The 26145-nt window shown below is 39.3% G+C and overlaps 1 protein-coding gene across 4 annotated transcripts in view; it reads left to right on the top strand.

Annotated features, from left to right (window-relative positions):
- Positions 1–26145, top strand: part of LOC121521401 (disheveled-associated activator of morphogenesis 1-like) — a 65431-nt gene that overhangs the window by 10662 nt on the left and 28624 nt on the right. For 2 of the 4 annotated variants that reach the window (XM_041805356.1, XM_041805353.1), the window contains exons 1-2: positions 8802–9164; positions 23222–23514. In XM_041805356.1, coding sequence (XP_041661290.1) covers positions 23326–23514 — 189 coding nt within the window. In that variant the 5' untranslated portion in view covers positions 8802–9164; positions 23222–23325. Of the gene's footprint in view, positions 1–8801; positions 9165–23221; positions 23515–26145 lie in introns of those variants that run through there. The other 2 variants (XM_041805355.1, XM_041805354.1) reach the window with 2 other exon arrangements.

Below are 26145 nucleotides of genomic sequence, written 5' to 3'. Positions count from 1 at the left end.
AGCACCCACGGAGCAGACTGGATACTGATTGGATTATGCTGGATTAGCATTACTGTATCTGTTTTGTTTGTTTTATGCTACCTTTAATGTAATACCCAGTGCGCAATGACTCCTCCTCTCTCTTATCTCTCAGTTGGAAACCATAACCAGTGATTTCCCAGTGCAGGGCTGTTGGCCTACATCTGGAGGGATCAACAAGTTAAGCCAGAGCCTTTCAACTCTCAAATTGTGTCAATCCGTCACAAGCACGTTCACTACAGCTGCAGGCATTCAGCACATAATATTTCTGCAGCAGTGTTTTCTGTCTCTTCCAGGAAGATCTTTTTATCTTTGTAGTGTTAGATCAGGGGTGTCAAACTCATTCAGGCTCAGGGGCCAGATTTGCTCCAATGAGATGTTCTATGGGCTTTTTTTTTTTTTTTTTTAAGCAACATGCAAGTATATATATATATATATGTATGTATACACACAAAAGGGTATAGCTACTTTAGACAGGATTTAGGATTTGCTGGATTTGACAGGATTTGCTCTCCTTGTATCACATGGTGTTTTTTTTTTTTGTTTTTTTTTTGTTTTGTTTTGTTTTGTTTTTCAGATTTTTAACATTTGTAAGACCCAATGATGCTAAATTTACAAGACTGGAATATTCATTCGAAATATGCATTTAGCATGACTGTTTATGGCTTTAAAATGGCAACCTGTTCACAAAATCTGATCTGATCCTTATTTCACCTGGCCTGGGATCAGTGCACAGAGTCCAGAGAGGAGGGAGGGAGGGATAGAGAGAGAGAGGAGGATCCTACAGAGATTTATTCCAGACTGCTGCGTTACATACTACTCATAGAGCTACTGAGTGAAAATGACTTTGAAGCACATGTCTGTGCCCCAACAGTAGTTCTTCTGCATGTCCATTCTCTCTGAATCCCCCTGACATCTGTGAATGCGTCATGAACGGGGCCATCTCCATGCATAAATTTTCATGCCTTTTAGCCCTGTTCCAAGACTAAATGTGCTGACCTCTCATGTCATAGGACAGCCTATGTCCAGGTTAGGATAAATGTTCAGTTATAAAGAATCTGTTTTGTAGTTATGAGAGGAATTTTTACCATTTGCCAAGACCTGGAGTTAAATATGCCACATGAGTTATAAACCATGTCCTGTTTAAATGTAAGTGATCAAGACCATAATTGCACGTCTTGTTGACATAAAATTAAATCATATGTAAGTAAATTTAGTTGATATTAGTTTGGCATCATTTATTATCATGAGGGATTAAATCAGGCTGGAGATTGAACTGAGTCACTCACCAGAGGTGAGAGACGATGTCTGAGTTTGTGGCTGATGGACAGTTACGCAGGGAAAGCATTTATTATCCTGGGAGCAGCTTCAATCCCCACAGGGACAGAAGTTTGGTTTTACAATGCAAAAACCTTTGACATTCATTAAGGCCCGAGGAAGGAAGGAAACAGGTCAACTGAGGTGCAGACTGGACCGGACTCTATGATAGAGCAAGGTGCAGTTGTGCACAGTGGTTACGGTCTTCATCTTAATAAATAAATCAATAAATAAAAAAAATAAATAGGCAAAATAAATCCTTCTCCTTCAGTCTTAAAAATCAGGCAGTCTGTATCAGCTTCTTTTTGGACATCATGTTTGCAGTGAAGAAGCAGCTGCGCTGCTGTGCGCTCTGCTGTGCTTTTTACAGTGTTCCTCCCTGCTCTAAAGAGAGTCCGTTGTGCTGTATTTAATATTATTATGTATTTATTATTTTATTGCATCATATTACCATTAATGCACTGGTCTTAGGATCGATTCCCCATCTTGGCGCTGTTCGGGGCATGCCTTCCCTCCACTCTCTCCATATTTCCAGGCTATATTCAGCTATCCAAACCAAATGAAGGCAATAGTCACAAAAAATAATCTAAAATAAATAGATAAATAAATAAATAGTAGGATGCATCAAGCACTTTGCATACATCTAGTGGTTTGGACCCTGATTTCGCTTGGGAAGAACTTTCACTCTCAGTATTAGACTCAAACTATCCCTTCTGAAACAGAATTTACTTGCTTCATCATCATGCTCTTAGTGCTTTTACTGGACTGCAGGAAATAGAAACTCCCTGCCTGTGCTGGATAACAGACCATGTGGTTACTCAAGCTGTGATATGGAAAAGCCCATCCTTACCATCAGTGTAATGCTGTTATTATCGCCTTAACACAAGTCAGAGTTTGCCACATCTTTTCTCTAATTTAGCTGCTTTCTTTCTCAAAACCTTCTCATATGCCAAGATCTAAGCTACAGCATTTTGTGTCCTTGTACTTGGGTTCTTTAATTTCTTTTTCCCTTTCTTTTTTGGTTATATTTCAGAGTTAGGTGGATGCAGAGAGTTGCGTGTCCCTTCTGGGGCAGACCTTTCCATTATGGGGGTAATTACAAGCCTTTCTGAGGGTGGGTACAGACCAGAAGGACCCTTTTCAGTCCTAACATGGCATTTAATTTGTGATAGGGTAAAGGGCTGCATGGGTGGAATTTATGGATACAGCCCCACCCTGAAACATATGTATGGTGTATCCCTGTTTCCTTCCACCACATGATACGAGCCATAATATACCATTCCCTCTTCACACATTCCTTCACAGCAATCTGAGAAATGTTTTTCTTTTTTTCAGAGGCTGTCAGTCATGGTTCAGAATGTATTTATCGTTAGCGTGCAGCAAGACCTTCTGCCCATTTACAGAAACTTTACACACTGGAAAAGCTTCATTTAAGGATGTATACTTAGATGTCTTTCCCACTGTGTGTTCTTGTATCCATGTCTCATACTGTATGTACTTCCATGAACATGTTACTAAAGTCCATTTAACCAGTGAAACTTTGTTAGTAAGCTTGTGGTCATAGCTGACCTTTTCAGTCACTCTGCAGCCAATCAGTTTTTTACACTTCCTGGTATCTCTGTTAATGTACTGCAAACTGATTTTGAAGCGCCAGGGGCACTCAGCTTTTGACCTCATTCCTATCTGATTCACATGGTGTGCTAAAACCAGTGTAAGAGATTATAATATTATAGAGGGTAGTAGCTTGTTTATAGCAGGTTTTTGATTTAAAAATGAGTGACAACGATGTTTTAATTGTTTTGAATGAGTGAGGGTGACTTTAAAGATGATACCGCATCAGCAAAAATAGTGCATAACAGCCTGTTAAAAATAGAAAGTGAGGGTCAGGTTGTGTTTTAACAGCCCCTAAATGCTTAAAAATTAACAGAACAGTACAGAAAAGAGAGAAAAAAGGTCACAAAACACTTTGAAAAGAAAAACAGGAGTAGTTGAGTATGTTTCAACTTAAACACTTCTTACAATCAAAGTAGGATCCAAAAAACAGGCAGCCTGGTCATGTGACATTGTGCCAAAGCTTGGTTACTCCTGCTGTAAGTCTGGACAATCTGAATATACTGTAAGTGATTGTTAATGGGCCAAAAATATTTAAGAATGTAGTTTTTTTGTTTTGCTGGATAATTTTGTCAGCTAAAACTTTAAAAATGTTCGTCAACTACCTTTTTTTTTATGAGGGAGACTACAGTGAAACCAGATAAAAATAGATCTGTGGTGATAGAAAGTCTAAACAAAAGAAAAGATATTCAAAAGCCATTATATTTCTATCTTTCATCAGTGTATTCAGGTCAGTTGAAGTATATAGTAGTATATAATAATAGTGCATCAATTTGAGTGTTTACATTTTGTTTTTACAACTTGGCGGTTTTACTTGTTCAAAGAGAATAAAGGTAGTGTGTATAAGTAAAGACTGATGTAAGGACTTTTTATTGACTCAAATTGGCCTAAATTGTTTTGGGTTTTTGTTGACTAAAGTATAATGGTTAAATATGATTTAAATGTTACTAAAGAGCATTTTGACCTAAGACCAAGACTTAATTAAGATTCTGAAATTAACACTGACTGGATAGAATCTTTTGTCATCTCAGACATGGTGCTGAATCCAGCTACCATACACCTGCATACATTTATCCTTTTGTTGTTCTTGCAGGTTGTTTCCTTGTCAAAGTTTTGAAGTAGCTGACCGCTAATAGTCATGATCACAAATCTACAGTGAATGAGCTTTAGAGAATTGCAAGTCAATCAAATTATAAAGAATTCCCATCTAGCACCTTTACACCTGTTCCAAATACTGTAGTAGGTCAGGGTAGGTTGGTTTGGAGGTAGCAGGGCTCCTTTATGGTGACTGATTCTGACCAAACAACACAACAACAAAGAGCTGCTCAAATGCCTTTGCTGTTTTAATTTTAGTCTCATTCCTAATCTTTAGATTAAATGCCTTTTAGTTTTAGTTACATCTTAGTAGTTTCTACTCTTTATAGTTATAGTTGACTAAAAGTCCTTACATTTAAGGCTTTACTTTTGGTCCAAACATTTATTTGTTTGCCAAAATATGGTTCCATATCATGTTAATGGGCTCTATGCAACCTGCAAAACTGCTGAGCGGCAGGAAATCTAAAAATACACTGTGTTTTGACAGATTAACCCACAGTGGATAAATATATGGATTTGAGTTTCTGCTGAAAGCTAGCTTACATTTGTTTAATTTAGTCATCTTGATTAAAACTAAACTTACTTTTCATCAGACTTTTAGTCATCAAAGATCTATTTTTAGCTAGTCTTAGTCGAGTCTTTCTCTTGGAAAGCATTGACAAGCATCTCATTAAGCACTGATGAGTTTTAGTCAAACAGATTAGCATTGGTGATGCAGCCACAGCTTTGTAACAAAGTGTTAAAAGATCTTGATTGATTTGATAAATTTTGTAAGGACTGATTCTGTAGAGGAAAGGTTGAAGAGATGTGAACGCAATTAAATCAAGATTAATGCACTTTAAAAAAACACTTTAATTGTTCTTCGTTTTACTGTCTATTTGTAACACATTACGGTGCTAATTTAAGTTATGGTGCTATATCACATAAACAGTGTTTTGAACATTTAAAAAGTGAGCTTAAACAAAAATAACATGTAATACAAGAGTCAGAGAGTGAGAAGGACAGCGAGATCTTAAATGAATAGACATCACTGTAACCTGATGATTTCCATCAATTCATTTCCACTTATCCTGTTTGAGCTTGCAGGGGGTTGAAGCCAATCCCAGCTATCATTGGGCAAGAGGCCGGTACACCCTGGACTGGTCACCAGTCAATCTGTGACTAAATAACTAAAATACTGTGTATAAACAGCCTTTGTGATTTACTACAAAGGCTGATTTACTTGAAAGTGTGTTTTAAGGGCTGACATTTGTGTCTGTTTATTCGTAAACTTGACAGTGTGCTTTAAAGACTGAAGTTTTAGGTCAGAACTACATTCACATATTGCTATTGACTCAAATGAATTTGTAAATATTGACATTTAAGATATCGGCAAAAATATAAAATCATCCATCCCTTGCTCCCTGAATATTCATGACTACCAACCTACAGCATTCACGTGTCAGCTCTCTCACTTTATACTATGGGGCAGGTTAATGTCAGTTAAAAGCCCAGGTCAGCGGTTTTAGACATTTGTGCTCTCACACACAGCCTGTCCCCTAGCTCAACACATCTCCCAGTGACTGTCAACAGTGCCCCTGTCTTTGGTAAAGTCAAATCAACATTGTCCAATACATATCCTGTCCTATGTACCTGGTGCCCCTGAGGTCACCAAAACACCCGTCCTGGCTGTTTTTTTGACATGGACCATCCATCCGACCAGAGCAGAACCTCTCCGTGAGAACAGGACCTTTCTGTTTTTCCAGCTGCATGACATTCTTTTTAGAGGCAGCTACCCAGGACCGTACGGCTTCCACTGTTATCCACTCATGACTGCACCGGCGCGGCTCGCTACTGATGTCTGGAACAGCAGTCCTGTAGAGATAAACAGTTTCTTGGATCAAACTGCTGTGCAGTCTCATATGTGGATGTTTCAAATCCACGCACCAAGTTTCAAAGCCTCAGAAGATCATATTATATCAGTCTGCATAGCATGTGACTTGAAAGTAGTCCAGAAGTCCTAAAGCTGCAGATGACTACACATTGGCAAATCTAAGTGGCAGCAAGCAGCATAGCTGGAATCAAAAGTGACCGCTTATACATGCAGAAGCATACTCAATAATCATACTACGGAGACTGGTTGGTTTGTGTTGCTTCATAGTAAGGTGAGAGAGTAAAGTAATATTCCTACTATGCTGTTGAGTGCTCTATGACAGCTGTTTAGGAACGTAGTCTAATTCTCCTTGTAAGTTTGATTTGTGACTTCCTTTTTGCTTGGAAACATCTGATTTCAACCTTTCTAGGCGTGTAGTGTAAATCTAGCTATATTCTCAGTTCCAGAGATACTCTGCCGTATTTCTTTCCTGTCACATGCTGTTATGATAACGCTGTATTGAAAAACCAATATTGAACAAAAGCACTGTGGTGTCTCACTGTGATTCCCATCAGACTGGACGCCTGACTCACCTTTAAAGCGTAGGAAGTTAATGACAGACAGATGGCATATTTTGTCAACACCTGCAGGGAAACCTGCGGGGCCTGAATCAGGAAGATGACTTCTGTTCTCCTATGAGAACATGTCTGATTTCTCACTAGGATAGACAAAGTAGTAATTAGTTGGGATGCTGTGGCTTCATGAATTACATCAAAGCAGAACCTGGCTGATGCAGAAGTAGAAGGGTAATCCACTTTGAAACATGAAAAATAGTAAATGAATGAGTAAAATTGTGTGGTAAATATGTTTATGGAGCTTTTTTAAGTTAAAACAGATATTTGACACAAGCAGCATGATAACTATAACCCACAAGTCAGAACAATGGTATATGCTCACCGGCCATCATATTAGGCACACCTGTTTAATTGCTTGTTAACACAAATAGCTGATCAGTCAATCACATGGAAGCAACTCACTGCATTTATGGACATAGAAGACAAACAGAAGATTGGAAAAGCTTTGGCTGGTATGATGAGTCTCGATTTCAGCAGCAACATTCAGATGGTAGGGTCTGAATTTTGCGTAAAAAAACATGAAAGCATGGATCCATCCTGCCTTGTATCAATGGATCGGTCTTGGGGTATTGGTGTAATGGTCTGGGGGATATTTTTTCTTTTGGGCCCCTATTGGGTACCTATTGAGCATAGTTTAAACACCACAGCCTAACTATCATCACTGGCTATATCCATCTCTTCATGACCACAGAGTACCCATCTTCTGATGACCTTCCAGCAGGATAATGTACCATGTCACAAAGTTAAATCATCTCAAACTGGTTTCTTGAATATGACAGTGAGTTCACTGTATTCCAGTGACCTCCACAGTCACCAGATCTCAATCCAGTAGAGCACCTTTGGATGTGGTGGAACAGGAGATTCAAATCATGGATGTGAGGTTGGCAAATCCTCAACAACTGCATATCATGTCAATACAAACATCACCTTGTTGAAACAATACCATGAAGGATTAGGGCAGTTCTGAAGGCAAAAGGGGCTCCAACCCAGAACTAGCAAGATGTACCAAATAAAGTGGTCAGTGAGTGTATTTCCGCAGCAATGTTAAGTCCAAGCCCTTATAAACATAAATATCATATCAAATCATATGAAACTCATCAAGTGTGCATCAGCACAGATAACGGGACTAATATAATCAAAGCTGTGAGCGTGAATGGGTGGACTAGACTGCGGTGGTTTTGCCTTAGGCTGCAGCTTGCAATTGGTGAGCTATTGTGTAGGGTTGTTTCACCCTTAATGAGAAAAATAATTATTTTTAAAATCAACAATATTTAACATAACAGAGAAAACATTTCGTGAATATCTATTTACAATAAAAGACCGTGAGCATTTCGTGATTTCTGTATTTTTTAAGCAGGAGGACTGTTTTGCCATTATTTATTTTTATTTGTCAAAGCTTGTTAGTTAAGTCTTATTCAAAATAAAAGGGTGTAATCTAACTTGATAATGATTTTTCCTTTTTTTCACTTTTAAAAAATCCAATAGAAGGGTCTATTTAAATCACCATACTTGGGTCATATTATTCATCAAAGGGCTGGATTAAACATTTATACGGCAATTTAGATGGGATTTCTAAATATTGCAAAATAGCCAAAATATGTTGCGATTTTGATTTAAGGCTATATTGCCCAGCCCTTGGCTGAGTAGCATCCTCCACAGGTAAAAAAATTCCTTGCACATTCTCATTACTTTCTGTGTTAATTCCATCCCAAACATATCACTATGTTGCTATGCAGGAATGTTTACAGTTGCTGGATGTTGCAAGTCAGTAATTAGCTGAGATGCAGCAGGAATTTTTGTGCTGTAAATCATGTGGGAGTGTCCTAGATTGTTTAGATTAAAATCCTCTGGATGTGTTGTCAGTTTTCTTATCAGTGCCAGACTGTTTGGGTGGAATATTTGAGGTGTTTACAGCAGCATGTGCTAAATATGGTTTGATGAGTTAGATTAAGGGGATGGGAAGTGGCTAAACTAAACAGATATTTTTGGCTTTTTTAGGAGTCATGTCACACTTTATACACCACCTATTCCCACCACACACATTTCATACTTCAGCTTCATCTTCCTCCTGCAGCTCCCACAACGAACCCTCTCCAAACAAACCCCAAACAAGTTATCCAAAGCCAGGGTAGGGGGGAGGGGGGTTGATCTGGGCGGCGGCCATGGCTCGGCTGCATCCTATTAAGACTGGGAGTGTTGAAAAGGGGTGTGGCCTGGAGCCAGTAACATCTGTGCCTGTCCCCTCTGCCCCCACAGCACTCTGCAGAGAAAGGCAGAGAGGAGGAGGTTGGGGAGGGAGTGGATACGCCGAGGAGAAGTTCTCGCCAACCAGCTGGCTGTTCGCAAGATCTCAGACGGCAACTTGTGCTGTATGACGAGTTTCTCTCCCCCTTGCAACAGTGCCATAGAAGAAAACCTGTGGGAATTTCCTTTTGACAGCCTCTGGGATTCAAGGTGCTTATTAGATGGCTGTGAACCTGCATGGATTACATACCTTTTTCACAGGAAATGCTTCGCTGCGTGTGCTCGTGCATCGTTATTTCTGTTGACAGTGCAGAAAGCAGGACACTGCAGTGAGTTGAGGATATAAAGGGAATGCTGGGAGCACCACAGAGACGATCTCACTCCTGGACGGGGTAAGATGAGCTCAATGAATCTGCCTGTTTGACCCTGTAATCAAATGAGTGCAGTGGAAAAGGGAGTAGAGCAGCAGAAGCCGGCTATCTGCTGGTTGGAATGTGAGTGTTTGGACTGCATGTGACCGGTGGATAGTCAGAGGCTATCAGTGTTTCTCTCTGTACATGTGTGAAGGGAGCTGCTGGTTTGCTTTATCACTCCCCAGGATACAGGCTGAATTCCTCACACAGAGGCGTAGGTGACTGTGTCATGTCTGTCTAATTGGGAGGTGTCGGTGTGGAAAAGCATGTTGCTGTAGTAACCGGGTGGGGGGAGGGGTGGATGACAGGGTGATCCAATGGTGCCTCGGGGCTGATTCGGTGCTGAGAGAGTCGTCCTGTGTATTCGGGGAATGCCCTGTAATGACAAGGCTGCTCTGTAGATGGGGTGAGGTGTTGGTAGAAATATGTACAGACTGAGGCTACAGGCTGATGCCTCCCACCGACTTCCCTCTGCGGTTTGGCAGATGCAGCCCCATTATCAGTGTCAAGAGCGTGAGAGACAGGGGATGGCATACTTTTTTCCATAGGGAGGGTGTAGAGCAGATCATCAAGTCCATGAAAAGGAAAGTCACCTTGAGCAGAGAGATGTCATGTCATTTCCTGCTGCTGCCCATCCTTCTCAGGTTCCACTTTCATTTCCTCAGCCTCTCTCAAAAGGCTATACACCACATTGATTGTAAATACCATACACACAAATGTATGAGCTTGCCTCTGTAGCGTTACAGGATTTCATGGTGCCTCCTTGTGATGGCGAGCCAGATTTTTCCCTGTAATCCCTGTAATGGTTTTGTTATTTCCTTTTGTCCGTTGAATTAGAGAGACAATCCTATTTTCTCCCCTATAAACATCCAGAGCAGATTAAAAAGGAGGGTAATGTAAGGTGGAAAGGGGCTTACATTAACTCACCCACCCACCCAGCTTGCACCCGTCACCCACCCCTCTGGTTACCATAGCAACTGAGGAAGAGGTAGGGATTTTTAAAGGACAGGCTGCAGCTCAGGGTAAACTGGAAGAGATTACAGCTTTCCTCATTATTGATGATGCGAGAGCTTTTACTGCTTGCTTGGACATACATTTGCAACTAATATTAGACTGTGCACAGCGGTGCTGCATACAGTATTTACTCTGCTGCCTTCAGGCAGATCAATATGAAGGCTGCTGGTTTCTAATGATGCTTTTAAAGTTATTTAAGGTCCACACCTTTAAATTGTAGCACACTATTCTCACATGTTCAATTTTGATGCACACTTTACTTTTTTCAAATTTGTAATGATGCATATCTTCTGATAGATTAATCTTTTTGAAAAGCTGACATAACCTAGTAGGCTGACAGCCAGTGGCTTATTGATTGTTTAATTAAGTGGTCTCCAACTGTCAGATGCATCCCCTTAACCCTATCAAATGATCCGTCCCCTCAAAGACAACACTCATCATGGTATAAATTCCTTTGCAGTCCCTTTAAAATGGTTTGTATTGACTTATTTTACAACTAATAAATGTTTAGTTTTGTTCAAAGTATATATCAATATGTAGAAATTTTTGGTTTGCTTTGTTTTTTCTGCTATTTTCATGTACACTTTAAGCACTGCATATAGAAGAGTCAGGCAACTGTTTCAGCTGTTTACTCCACACAGTTTGATAACTATTCCAACCAATACTTTCTGTGTATCATTTTAACCATTTATCAGTTTTTCCTTTTTAAAGATATTTTTTGGGCTTATATGCCTTTATTCAGAGAGGACGTAGATAGTGACAGAAACAGGGATGAGAGAGTTGGGGAGAGACATGAAGGAAAGGTGCAGCAAGTGAGGCATTAACCTGGGCGACTAGCATGCATGGGGTGCAACCTATACCGTTAGGCCATCTGCTGCCTGATTATTTTGACCATTTTCCCATGACTGTGGGCTAACTATTAACAACAATTGCCATTTCTGTGAGCTGACAGGTGAAATCATTTTTTCTATTTATTTTTTTTCATTCATTTCAGTTAACTTATTCAACCATTTATTCTAGATGTTGGTTAACTGTTTTAACTATTTTACCTTAACTGTAAGCCATCTGTTCTCTATTTTACCCTATACTTCTAGCCATCTTTCTCAACCATTTATCCATGTCTAGTTTATTATTAGCCTTTATCAATAATTTTAGCATGCTATTTAGACATTGTATGCATGACTATTTGAGAGCTATGTGAGCCATTTTTCCACGAATTTGTACTATTTCTATAGGTCCTGTTAGTTAGTCTTCTTTGAGCTCTCTAAATCAACAATCTTTCAGTTCTTCTTAATGAGTGAGATGTGCTGTCACTGTTATAATATGAAGGATTTAACAGGAGTTATCTGGTTGACATAAGACCCCGGCTCTTAGAATAAATTGAGGGTTTTTGATCCTTAAGTCTAAAAGATTATACATAGCATTATCCTGACATTTGTCCGTTGTATGATACTCTTGCAGTCATAGTAATCTTTGGGGAAGGTACAATACAATGGTAAAATACACAATTTCTAACCCAAACCTGAACTTGCATGACAAATTCATTTGAAAACAAGTTAATCTGCTGTTGTGAAATAGCCAGGCTGTTTGCATTGTCAACATATATGCTATTAGTTCAACACTGGCCTTTTTGGTTCCCATTTTTCACAATAATGAAGTATTGTGATAAGCGGCTCATGTGTCAGCTGCTATTTTTAAACTTAACTCTTTCTCACTGTTTTGGAACAGAAGCAGCATTGAAAAAAAAAAACAACCTAAAAACCCAGTCTGGATCCTGTCGCATGTTCAAGCTGTTTCCCTCTTTGCCCCGTGTCTAACCTCCACTTGAAGGGTTGACCCGGGGAAGAATGCTAACGTGTTAAGAGTGGGGGGTTGCAGAGTCAGTCTGCAGAACAAGTTTGACAACCTCGCCTGCAAGAGGAGCAGCAGCTTTTAACCTGCTTTTTAATCTCTGTCCTCCCTATATTTCAGACGCACGCTCCCTAAACGTGAATGCATATTTTTGGGGCTTTGAGGTATTACTCATTCATGTTCAAGTTAAAGAGTACTTTTAATGAAACTCTGTGTAATGAGCTGATCTTTTTAGGGTGTGTTTGATCACATTCATACTTAGAATGAGTTTTCTAATTCATGACCAAAGGCAGATTGATGACCATGAATTCATCTTTTAAAAGCATGCGTCTTTTTGATTTATGAGCATTGTTTCTTTTTAGTGCTACTGATACAGATATAGATATATTCTAATTTAAAGTCTTAAGTTAAAAAACATGGTAGCTCTGCTAGTTACAGGAACAATCCCTGGGCTTTAAGGTCAATGTAGCCTCTTTAAAGGGGAGGATAACAACAGTGCCATCTATTACATCCACCAGTGATCAAACCTTCTGTTAAATGACAATAATCTCTCTATCAACACTGCTGTCTTTACTTCAGCATGAAGGATAAACACAGTAAGTCACTCAGCTTGCACTGATCACATGCCTTATCTTCTGCTCCTGTTCGCTGATCGTCTCTGAACACATAGAAAGCTGGCTCAAGACCAGCCTCTGTATCTCTAGTCTCTTATCTGATTCATCAGAGATTTACTGTGACACTGTCTTTGGATGAAACCGGCAAAGGGCACGAGTCTGTGTAATGAGGGAGGATGTGGAAAATAATAAGATCACCTCTCTTTGACTCTGAAATAAGAACCCATGCTTCCAGTTGCAGTAGACACTGTAAGTGTACAGATTATACTTCACCTTAATTTTTTAGCTTTATGTGTTAAATAGAGACAGTTGTTATAAAATAGCGCAGCAATCGTAGATTTTCAGTGTTTGCTGGTTATTTTTCTGTTTATTTTTAATATGGAAACTGTTTTTATTAAAGTGGAGTTAGTAAATTAGCTTTGGATGCAATTAGTCATTATTTTTCAGTCATGATAATCATTAGTCCACAAATGTAAAATAAACAGGGAAAAAATGCCAGTAATGCACTTATATTGATCATTTTAACAGTTTATCAGTCTCTCATTTTTTCAACACTTAAATTATGCATCAATCTAGGGTTGTCATGATATTAGATTTTTAATAATTTGTTATGATACCATGGCAAAAAGAAGTCATAGGTACCCAATACTGGGCATTCTTGTTTATTTTTGTTTCCAAATATGCATTTAGACTCCTGTCTACTGTCTGACTTACATGAATATGTTAGCGAAGCTTTTTTAACTGTTGCTATTATGTCAAAATGCCAATATATGGTCACATACAGCACTCTCTACATTATGCTACATGGTATCGATTGTTAAAATAAAGTGAGTGGCAGGTAGTCAAAAAGTTAATTTCCAACCCTTGTATGTAGAATGGGTTGTCTCACAACCAGATTGTGGAATCAAACCCCAAGTCTTGTAGTCACATGTCAGTATGTCATTGGGTAAGACACCTAACTGATGCATTAATGGTGTGTTGATGTGTATGGATAAATATGAATCAAATTAATTGATACTTGTGGCTACTCATAGCAGCTTTCCTCATCAGTGTGTGAATGTAGAGTAAATGTTTGGGTGTTACCTGCGTTGTAAAAAAATACTTCACTAGTCTCAAGACTAGAGAAGTGCTAGACAAGCTCAGGTTCACTTACTATTGCCATGTTGGCATTTTTGAATGCTTTCAAGCTTTGAAAGATTTTATTTTATCAAAAAGTTTTGAAAATATGTGACAACCTTACTCCAGTCCAGAAACTTTTTTGTAGCTTTCTCTGAGGTTTATCTAATAGGTTGTTTAATCCATAATTGTATTGGGTTAGCAAAGATGCCCACCAGATGTTTAAACTTCAGTGTCACACAGTCTTACATCATCAAAAAACTAGGGCAAACTACCAAACCAAAAGAATCCCATTGCATTGTAATACAATGCTTGTACCACTGTCCAAGCACACCTACTGAGTCATAAACCCCCTGAACTACTTTAAAGTCTGAAAAGATGTAAACTTTTTAAACCTGGGGCCGAAGAAACAAGCACACGGGCCTGTGGAAGAAATGTGCCCTTTGTCTTTCTCTTTGCCATGTCTGTGTCCTTGCATGTTAATGCTGTAATCAGAAAACTATGTGACATTTATGCCCCAGAGGCAATCCTTTTGTCATATCTTGACAAACAAGCTTGATGTGTAGAATAAATTCACATAATCACACAGGCATCAAAGCTGAACAGTCTTGCTACTGTAACAACACTGCTTTCACACAGACTACTGTTTTGGCGGCTCTCGGCTGTCTGACTGGAAGTGATTGATTTTAATCTCCTCTTAACCAGCCAGTCAGCATTTCTGTCATGGCCCATTTTTATCTGATGGAAATCCAAGTCTAGCTGTGCTAACATGAAGTAATTACCAGATTTATATGGCTTTGACTCCAAATAGTTTCAGTTTAACTTTACTGTGGTAAAATTAAATGGATTAACACCTTTTTTTAATAGTATTCAAGGTTAAGAAAGTAAATAAGTTCATGTTCTGCAGCTGTGTTCAGTGTGATTGTTCTGTTACTACAAAACACTTTGTGGTTTTAGGGTACATTCACAGGCCATCCGTACTGTGCCGTATTCTAACCGGGCTAAAGCCCATTTGACCCCCATTTGCCCCCCCGTGGCCTGCACTCACACTGCTCAAAGCATCCAGGCCTGGGTACGGATATGTCACGCGCCGACGTCATCACACGAAGCATCCACCTTTGATGAACTTATATGTGTTGATGACTTAGTAAGTGTTGTTTTTTGGCTGTAAAATAGCAACAGATTTATACGATATCTGATCTGACACCGGAGTTATTTTACCTGACCTGGGATCAGTTGCTAAGTTAACTATACAGAGCCTAGTAAGGAGAGAGAGAAAGTGGTTCATAGCGGAGAGTTATTGCTAATCTTGAGCCTGATCAGAGTTCCAAGCACTTCTGCTGAATGAAACCTGGACTTTTTAACTCGTATGTGCCCCCTTCAGTCATTCCTCTGCATGTCAGTATACTATCTGAATCCCCCATGCACTCCTTTATGCACCATGAGCTGTGCCATCTCTCAGCGTAATTTTGGATGCCTTTCAGTGCTGCACCAAACAAGCTCTCATATCACAGGACAGCCTGTACCCAGAGCTGGATTAAATGTTCAGATAAATGTTTTTCTTTTTCTTACCGCAACAAGAGCAATTTTAACCATTTAATGAGAGCTGGAGGTGAATACGCAACAGGATTAATAAACGATGCTCTGTTCAAACGTCAGGGATCAAGACCACAATTTCACATCTTGATAACATAAAATAGAATTAAAGATAAGCTAATTCAGTGGATGATAATATAGTATTATAATTTTATAATAAGAGAGGTTAAATCAGCCATGAGATTAACCCCTGCACACACTTATCTGCTTATTTGGCACTCTCATTTACACACGGAGGATGAAAGGTGTTTGTTACCCTGTGAGCTGCTGTTTGTGACTCAAACAAGGGAAGATGCTTTATTTCACAAACCAAAAAAACCTCTCACAGTTGTTAAAGCCTGACTTTGCTAGAAACTGATCAGAAATGTGGACTGGGCTGGGATCCATTAGAATGAGGTCGTAGTGGAGCTGTGCGCGGTTAAATTCTTCAGCTATTATAAAATCTTTATAACTTGTTGAAATACAATGAGACAAAATAAATAGTTCTCGCTATCTTTCTAGAAAAAATCTTGCTGTCTCTAGTATGCAGCTGCTACCTGGTGTGCTCTCTGCGCTCTGAGGTGGGTCCTTTTGTTGTTACTTCACGTTACGTCACATTCCCACCTTGTGCTCCTTCATTTGCATCCATGCCATGCCTAGGCCCACCCCGTCCTTCCATGCCAGGGCCGCGAAGGGTGCCGTGCCGAAGCACAGATTGATTGCACTCACACTGGCCAAACGTACCGGACTGTAGGCTGAAACGGGCCCAGGCACGGTACGGATGGCCTAGGGTGAGTGTGCCCTCAGTCAACACAGTTTTAAGTTTCACAGATTTAGCAACTTCTCTGTGTCCAAACACTGATTGATTTTTTCTAGCCAGGCACCTCTGAGCTCAGGCTGTGCGTTTTGATGAAAGGACTACCACCAGCCTTCACTGTGTGACTCCTTAGCCTTTTGTTTGCAGCTGTCCACATTGATCCAAAATAAATTACAAAGTGTGGTGCACAATAGAGATGGGGGTTTCCTAAAGTCCAAAAAACCTATGAAATAAAGCACTGTTAAATCCTCATACCACAGACTGGGTTCCCTGTGGCTTTTAATACAAGTGCACTAATAGCTCAGTGCTTTTCTTCTTTGTTCAATCAGTGGGAGAAATATTTTATAGCAATGGAGTGGAATAGTACCAAATGCTAACTTCAGTGATGAGTTGCTTTGCAATGGAATACTGCAGTCTGATCCACCCCAAATCCTAAATCAGAAAAGAAGATTAAACTTGTGTGGACCAAATGTCTCTGTGCCCTGCCTAAAACACATCTGGGGCTACTCTACAGCAGTCGCTTAACAGTACTAACCATTTTAATATACATGTTCTTAAACAAATTCTAACTTAATACACATCAAGTTTTTTTGGTGGTGAATTTTTGGTGAAGCAGTGTATTTTTTTCAGGTTGCATTGAGGACAAATGACTTCAAGCTGTCTCTGCTTAGAGGGGGCCATAATCAAAAAATGATTATAAAAGTAACCCAGCACTTCTGATGCTATTCCCTGAGACAAATTTCATTTTAATTTGTTCACTCCGCAATAAGGTCAGGGCCAGAAATGTCCCTGGAGCAGGGAGGAAGCCTGTGTCTTGCTCAAGGACATTTCAAAAGGTAGACAATTACTAATAATAGCACTTAAGCCCTAGGGGAAAATACCTCAGCTTTTTAGACGATTCAAGGTGAGACAGCCCTGCTGTCTAATATGGTTCTTATGTTGATTTTCACTACTGCTTTAATATTTAAAACCTCTTATTTAGGGTTTTCTTTTTAATCAATTTGAACATAAATACCTAAAATGCTTACTGAAGTTTCAAATTTTTTGATATCTTTCAATACCATGGCTTTTAAATTATACACTCTTAGTTACTTTAATGACCAAGAGCAGTGAAAGTACTGGAGCTTTCTGTAAACTGCAAATCTTCAATTTTCATATCCTAACTCAAAGCTACTTCAAGCAAAAGCGTGAGAGAGAGAGCACTGTCTGTGTATATTAAAATGTAAGTTTGCCTGCATTTTGGGGAATTACAGACAAGAAAATTACCCAATCTTCTTGGTCTATGACTTGTATTTATTGCCACTATGGCACCAAAACAGGCAGTGATATTGACGTAGTTTTACTTGAATCATACTTAAGTTTAAAAATCTTCTATCGTTACAACCCTCATGTAGACGATCGCCACAAAGCACTGTTGTGGCTGATGATCTTCAATCCATAGTGACTCTACACAGATATGAAAAACTACAAGTTCACCTCAGCGCCAGAGTCAGCTGAGAGATACCAGCTGGTGCAGGAAAAGGTATTTCACACATCTGCTTTCAATACACTACTGTCCTCTGTGTTCTTCCACCAAGTTTGCATTCCTCCCTTAAAGTGAGGAACATTTTACCTCATTAGCATTAGCATTAGCTCTGAGTTGACCTGTTTGTATTTATAGATAAAACAGAAAGCCATCTATTCATGGCAGCAGTCATCTTCAGACCATGGCCATTAATTTCCCTCTGGAGTAAAATGTTTTGGCACTTAAGATCATTTACCTACAGAGGAGCTGTTACAAGAGATGACTCTGTGGAATAGTCTGTTGTTTAATCAGACGTTAACATAATTTCAACCACACAGTCTTGTCAGTGCATCAGTGGCGTTGCAATCCCAGTGTTAGCCGGAACAGTAAATGAGGCTATAGGTCATGAGTAAAATGGACAGAAGGAAATAAGAGAAAAAGAAAAAAGAGGCTTTGGCAGAGCCCTAAGAAGACCAGCTGGAAGAAAAGTCTCATCTCATCCTTGAATTCTTCCTCTCTGTTCTTTACTCCCCTCTGCACATGTTCAGTAACGTGAGCAGTATCTCTTTGTTTAACTTAAGATGCTTCTGTCTTTTCTCCAGCTAGCCTGACACTTTCTTCAGGTTTAACAGAGAGCTCTTCTCAGGGAGGCACCATACATGAGCTAGACCTCACTTTGCAAACACATTGTGGGATTGTTTTTTACAGTCTGGATCAATGCCAGGTCATCCGACAAACCACATGGTCCAGAAAACAACAAGGCTATCCAAGGATAGAAATCTCCAGCTGACAAAGAGATGAGTGTTTGTGCGAAAATGTGCAGGCGGGTTTAATTATTGGATGTGTTTAAATGACGGAGTACGGAAGAATCTGCTTTGTACTGTAATCTGCTGCCCACGAACATTATGATGTTTCTCTAGTACAGTACAGAAGTTGATTAAAGTGAAGATAAACGGCATTCTTCTTGATTATAAAGAATGTTTAGTGCTGGGCGGCATTATAATCAACCAGCAGACTGTTAACATCACAAACATGCCTGCTACACGGAAATAACCGTCTATTCTGCTCCTGTTTCCTGTGTGGAAAGCTGAATGCTTGATTTAGGATTACTTGGTGTTTCTCCTCAGGTGACGGAGGAAGGTGCTGTTATGGGTGTTGTTCAGGGTCACACAGCTCACCTGGCTATGACAGGAATGTCCTCTTGTTCTAACAGGCCTCTGTTATGTTGGGAACCTTGACCGTCTGACAGAAAACCTCCGGAGGCTAATGTTGGAGCGTTCAGGTCTCACGGGTTAACAATTACAAAAAGTCTGAGCAGTCTATTTGCCCTCTCTCCCCGCCTCTGTGTAACTTCCCCACATGGCCAGGCTATGGCACATCAACAGGTTGGATGGGGACCAGTGCTGTCCCACTCAGGCTCACAAGTTTATACAAAGTTTACAGCTAGCTTTAGCTAATGGAAAAGATGGGACGTTTCATGGACTAATATGGTCAAAGAGGGATTTGAATTGCTCCTTCTCTTCATGGTAGAAAAGATGGTGAGAGTGAAGGAGAGCAGCTGCTGCCGAGGCCTCTGGTAGTCTGTTTGGAAAAGTCAAGGATGTGTCAAAATAAATACACTGTTCAGTGTGTTAGTTAGAGTGGGCCGCTGTGTACTTTATCCCACGTATGGCCCCAGGGACCCTATGTGTAACATACTGTAGGCTGCTTTCTCTCATTTATATTGGAACATCTCCGGTCTTTATTTAGAAGAACTGATTATTCAAATAACGATCTAGATTTTTAGTTTAGGTTTCTCCAGTTATTTTTTTTTTTCTTTGCATCCTGGAAACACAAGTAGAAAGATAGACCCAGAGTTAGCACTATTGATAGAAAAAAACTGTTAAAATCTGATCCAGTTCATTATTTTTGTGCTTCAAGGTCTTTGATTACAAATGTTCTGGATTATTTTCCTTTTGTCCATCATCATATTAAGAGATATGTTTAAGGACTGGTTGTAAAACACAAGTGAAGGTTAAAAGACTGATATCAAAGGATTTTACATGTTTGCAAAAATAGCCCCAACATCTTAAGCATCTCTTCCTTGAGTGCAAAGTAAGTTTTCTAGAAAGAGAAAACAGATGAACCCATAAAAAGCAATTGAAATGGGATCCAAAGAGGATCAGGCAAAAATAAAGGGAAAAAGAAAAGAAATAACATAAATTGGGCTTTAAGACAAAGTTGCTGAACAAAGTTTTCTAACCTTTCTGATGCAAGAGATAATTTTTTCAGTCTTGTGAACATAAGATCACACAGCATTTGCCTGAGCAGGTTTGATATATCACTAATATCACTTCATAGGGTTCATTTTGTCACTGTGAAGCCTCAGGTTGAAAGGGAAACTCTGTGAGCAGTCACAAGGTTTTAGTCCTTTCAAGCCAGCTGCTGGTCACCAAGAACAGACGTCCAGAAATTCCTTCAGGTCAGCGCTGCCTCTGTGGTTATGATACTTGGCCTCACATTGCTCAGCACAGCAGGAAGAGAGTCTGCCGAGCTGTTTTTGTGACATGCTGACTGCGTCCTCACAGATATGTAGACATGATATCTTAACTTGCCAAAACGCAAACATGTCTTGTGCATTTAATTTTATTATTTGTACTCGGAGCAGAGCCAGCAGGGCTGAAAGGACTTACTGCAGCTGTTTCTTCACTCAGTTTGTTGTACACATTTATTTTACAATCAAGCCCTTTTTAGTTTTCCACCTTCAGATTCTAGGATTGATGCTTTGATCATACTTTTATGTATGTTTATTTTATTCAGCAACATGTACACTGTCATCCTTAGCCCTTGAAATTTTGGTAACCAGATAAATGAATGCAGAAACAGTTCAGTCTGATTCAAGGACCAAAGACTTTATAGATACAAGACATAGATACATAGATACAAATACAAGACGTAAAGGCTTTCAATGAAAAAAGTATAAAATTAAGAGCTCAGTTTGGCATTAATTTGATACAGTGGTTCTTCTGCTCAGTCACAATATTGCCATGCTTAAGTTTAGCTTAAGTGATGTGTACAATGTCTCTCGTCTTAGTTTGAAATTGCTAGCGTGCTAACATTTGCTCATTAGCACTAAACACAAGAACACATTTGACTTACAGGAATACCATGTTTTGGGTTTAGTGAAATTTAAATCTGATGAAGACACCAGATGAGAAGACAAAGTTGCTGTGATGTTTAATTGTAAAATGCTAATATAAAACTGGAGGGTAGCACTAGAGGAAGTAGAAAGACCAACATTATAAGGGCTGCATCATCTTGTGACCATAAATCTTAGTGCAGAGTTTCAGTCTATGAAAATCCACAAAAGTAGTTTGGATCTAAAGTAATGGACTGACTTACACCTTTACATCTCCATCTAGCAAGCTCTACTGTTACCACAGCTTAAATTAGTGGTTTTCCACTGGTCTAACATCAGGAACCACCACCACCTCTTTAATGAGAAATCAAGCCCAAATTGAGTGATGAGGAAATGAAAATCAAAGCTGTTAGTGTTTCTCAAAATAATACTTTAGCTGATCACTAAAATTGATACCATTGTATGTTTCAATGCTTCTTTTAGTGTAGAACTCCCACTATCCCTCAATTTTATCTATTTGCCAATAAAAACAGATCAGAGTTTGTCTAACAGATGTTTTCTTCTGTGCAGCAAAAATATCTTTGAATTAGCAGGTAGGTGTTCTAGATTACAGAATAAAATTTGTTGACCAATGCAGCAGTGATTTCCTCAAATGTATTTAAAAATCTGGCACTTTTGGCTTTAGGGTTTGATCTTATGACATGATAGACCAAAGAGGAAAGACAGAATAATAACCTACATCTGCACCAGATGCACCAATTGTGAAATTGGAGCCGATAATGATGAATAATTTAGCCAACACCTATACCAGTGTTTTGGTTCAAGACTTCTTCCACAATAACATTTTCTCTCATGTCGGATCATGAAAAGAGCTCATTGTGTTTAATTGGCCACTTCTTTTGCCCTGTACAAAATCTTATTTGATTCATCAGGAAGATAAACCAGATGTCAGTATAAAATTGATCAGTTAAACAGTGGTAGCTGATATTTGTTCATACCATATCATCTGGCTGATGGCAGATGTTTGTAAACAGGTTCCACATCAGCTGATAAGATTGTTTATCCGATGCATTGGTGCATCCCTAATCTGCACTACAGAAAGCTGCGGAAGAACATGCATGCATGCATGCATTGTATTTTACTGAATTTCCTCAGAAAAAAATGTCAGATTTGTTTCTTTTTTGAGATCTCAAGAAATTAACATATGGGAAAGCTAGCTTTGTTATGTCAAGATCATTATCATATAAGGTGGAGACTTTCAGAAAGCATCCAAAGTTTATTTGTAATCAAGGCAAAAAAGATTTTGAAAATGTATGATGTATGTTGGATGTGTGTATGTATAAATATGTATGTTTGCTTAAGGCTTATGGTCATCATTTGCTCTTTGCCACATTTTTTGCACACACTTGTGAGCCACCGAAAACAACACACCATGTTGGGTATCAATATATTTCAGATATGTATAAAGAGGGCAAAATGGTCAGCCTACAAAGAAAAATAATCTTACACAAAATAAACAAGCTTAAACTATCCCAGTGTTGCCCTGAAACTTTTTGAAATCTATATAAAGATTGTTTTGGGACACCTGACGGGATTGGACTCTCTGTAATGTGCTCAACCCTCCTCTTCAATGCTGTTCATTTGTAACAGCTGATCTTTCTGTATTTTTATCAGTGTTAGAGGCAGGGTAGATGAGGCAACAGCATGCACACATATCCTACATTACTGGTAAAAGTGCAGCTGCTAGAGACTGAACCAACTGTATAATCATGTGTGCTCAGTCAGAGAGAGTTCAGAGATTATTATCAGGGTGATTGAAGCACTATGTGTCTGAGTTTGGCGTAGATTCCTTGTTGTAAATCTCACCTGTCATTTAAACAACACTCACACACCTCATTATGACTTTACAAGAAGGCCTGCTTCTGTTCTTTTAAACCAACAGACGCCACACACCTCTGAGTGGTCATTGTAAACACACCCCTCTAATCACTGCTCGTAGAGTCTTTAGAGCTAAGCCGATGCTGAAAAGGAAGGGAAATGAAAAGGCCTTAATACAGTAATCCTGGCAAAGTATGGTCTCCATTTCAAATGTCACAATCCAAGTGGGACGTATTATGATGCTTCAGTTGTGTGTAATTGATAATTTCATCACTAACATAACAGAAATTACGCACTGTACTTTTCAATAAACAATGACCCAACTCCATGTGCCTGCTCATTTATTTTATAACATGAATGTTCCTTTGGATTTAAAAGTAATGATGGAAGATGCACTATTCAGATGAGCATGTTTCATCATAAGTTATCTTTCTGAAAGAAAACCAATGGTCCGTTGTTTTTGCAAGTATTACAACGAATAAGACTTCCTTCTTAAAATGAATTAGTCTTGTGCTGATTACTTACCATGTCCCTTTTCTGTGTTCACAGTAATCTCTGACGGAGGCCAAACTCTGAGGTGGGGGAGGCTGTAAAGAGGCCCTGAAGGAGCCTCCCATCCTCCCTACCTGACCAGCCGGACCTATCAGACAGCCATGGCTCCTCGGAAACGTGGCGGTGGCAGCCGGGGTGGAGGCCTCTCCTTCATCTTCTGCTGTTTTAACAGCAGCGATCATCCGGAGATCACTTACAGGCTGCGGGAAGACTTTGCCCTGCAAGCCATGGAGCCAGCACTGCCGATGCCAGGATATGATGAGCTGGACGGCATGTTCTCCGAACTGGTGGTACGACATTATTTTGCTCTTTCTGCAGGAAAACTAGACTGGAGTGAATGCTATGCTTCATGGGAGGGCAGAAAAGAAATCCTGTTTAGAAACTTTTTTTATGATTTTAAGTATAAATTTATAGTGATGCACCATTGTTCAACATTGGTATTAGTGATATCCACTCTGCTGGCAAACAGGGCAGATTGTGGGGCATGCAGCATTTTCTTTCTGTTGAGTATTATCAATTTATTGCTGGTAGAAAGCACACTTGGCTGCTGATTAAAAGAAAATGTTTTTTTATCAGGGAGAAGAAGTGACGTCTTGGATAAACTGATCTGTGTTTGTGGTCAAACATGAGAGAAAATGTCAGCACTTCAGGAGTTACACCAGAAGAATTTATGAATCAGTATCAGTATTGGCCCTGATTTTCACAATCCAGGATCTCTAAAAAATCTTTAATACTTTTCTTAATGCCAGGACAAAACCTTTACTTGTTGATTCTCCTTATATCTGAGCCTGAAATAGCTTATTCCTCTGTGCAATGTAAAATCACACAAATGAACCACACTACTACATTTTGTGACTTTTTTATTATGAAGTTGGGCACCAAAAGGATTTTTAGTTAAACCCTTTATCCTATCCTGCTGCTTTAAGTACCTACTAGAGTACCAAATTTGTATAAATCTGCTACTGGAAATAATCCCCAACAAATGTCCTATTTAGTTGACAACTGGTAGTGTTTGCAAAACACTACAACAGTCACTTCTAAAGGGTGTGATTTAACCATAAAAATGTATTTTAGCCTCTTTAAAAGATTCAGATTATGCTGTATTTGGCCAAGAGTGTCAGTGACAGGGTAGCAGATTTATAAAGTATTAAGAGATGGACTGAGTCATTTTTAAAGCTATAGTCTTTTTTTGGCATTAAAAAATAGCCTTTTCCGTTAAAAACCCTATTGAGCCATTTTCATTTCCTAGTTTCTGATTTATCAAGAGTAAGGCAGAACTGATGGAAAAGATATGTTTAGTACACAAATTATCCATATTATCATAATAACAATGATTTTATCTAGTAGTTTTATTAAAAACTGTGTGTGGTGGGTACTTCATCAGTTTTTAAATAATCTATAAATCAGCCATCAATCTGGCAAACAGTTTGTAAAGTTTTGGACTGGCCTTAACTGGTCCAGTCCTTATACAGTATGGTGTTTCAAGACCAGTCTTGGTTTATTTAATGTTTATCTATAATTGAAAACCTAATAACACACATGAATACTGTACATTATAGATGAAGCATAAAGAAAGATACTGAAATTCTTGGACTGATGATTTTTTTCCTGAATCCACATAGAAAGAACTCAAATGTATATGGTTTTCAACCGCGCATGTTTTACATATACAGTGGTGTGAAAAAGTATTTGCCCCCTTTCTGATTCCTGAGTTTTTTGCATATTTATCACACTTAAATGTTTCGGATCATCAAACCAATTTTTATATTTCACGAAGACAACCCAAGTACATGAAAAATGCAGTGTTTGAAAGATTATTCAATTTTTTAAGGGGGGAAAAAAATCCAAACCTCTCTGGCCCTTTGTGAAAAAGTAATCCCCCCCCCCTTGTTAAATCATGAGTTAACTGTGATTAACCACAGTTTGTGGTTTTGAAAAAAATGAAGTAGGCTACAAGATCTCAAAAAGAAACGCATCATGCCACGAGCCAAAGAAATTCAAGAACAAATGAAAAAACAAAGTGATTGGAATCTATCAGTCTGGAAAAGGTTACAAAGCCATTTCCAACAGTTTGGGACTCCAGCAAACCACAGTCAGAGCCATAATCCACAAATGGAGAAAACAAGGAACAGTGGTGAACCTTCCCAGGAGTGGTTGGCCAACCAAAATCACTCTGAGAGTGCAACCACGACTCAACCAGTAGGTCGCAAAAAAACCTCGAATGTCATCCAAAAACCTTTAGGCCTCACTGGCATCAGTTAAGGTCGGTGTTCATGACTCAACCATAAGAAAGACACTGGGCAAAAATGGCACCCATGGGAGAGTTCCAAGGCCAAAACCACTGCTGACCAAAAAGAGCACAAAGGCTCGTGTCACATTTTCCAAGTAACATCTTGATGATCCCCAAGACTTTTGGAGAAAGATTCTGTGGACTGACAAGACAAAAGTTGAACTTTTTGGAAGGTTTGAGTCCCGTTACATCAAGCGTAAAAATAACAGCATTTGATAAAAAGAGCATCATGCCAACAGTCAAACATGGTGGTGTCAGTGTGATGGTCTGGGGCTGCTTTGCAGCTTCAGGACCTGGACCACTTGCTGTGATTGATGGAACAATGAATTCTGCTGTCTACCAGAAAATCCTGAAGGTGAACGTCGGGCCATCAGTATGTGCCCTCAAGCTCAAGCGCTCTTGGGTTATGCAGCAGGACAATGACCCGAAATACACCTGCAAGTCCACCTCTCAATGGCTCAAGAAAAACTAAATTAAGGTTTTGGAGTGGCCCAGTCAGGGTCCGGACTTAAATCCAACTGAGATGCTGTGGTATGACCTCAAACGGCAGTTCATGCTGGAAGACCCTCCAATATGGCTGGGTAAAGCAATTCTGTGAAGAAGAGTGGGTCAAAATTCCTCCACAGAGATG

This window comes from Cheilinus undulatus, linkage group 14, assembly GCF_018320785.1.
Source record: "Cheilinus undulatus linkage group 14, ASM1832078v1, whole genome shotgun sequence".
Lineage (NCBI taxonomy): Eukaryota > Metazoa > Chordata > Actinopteri > Labriformes > Labridae > Cheilinus > Cheilinus undulatus.
This window is presented reverse-complemented; position numbering and strand designations above follow the sequence as displayed.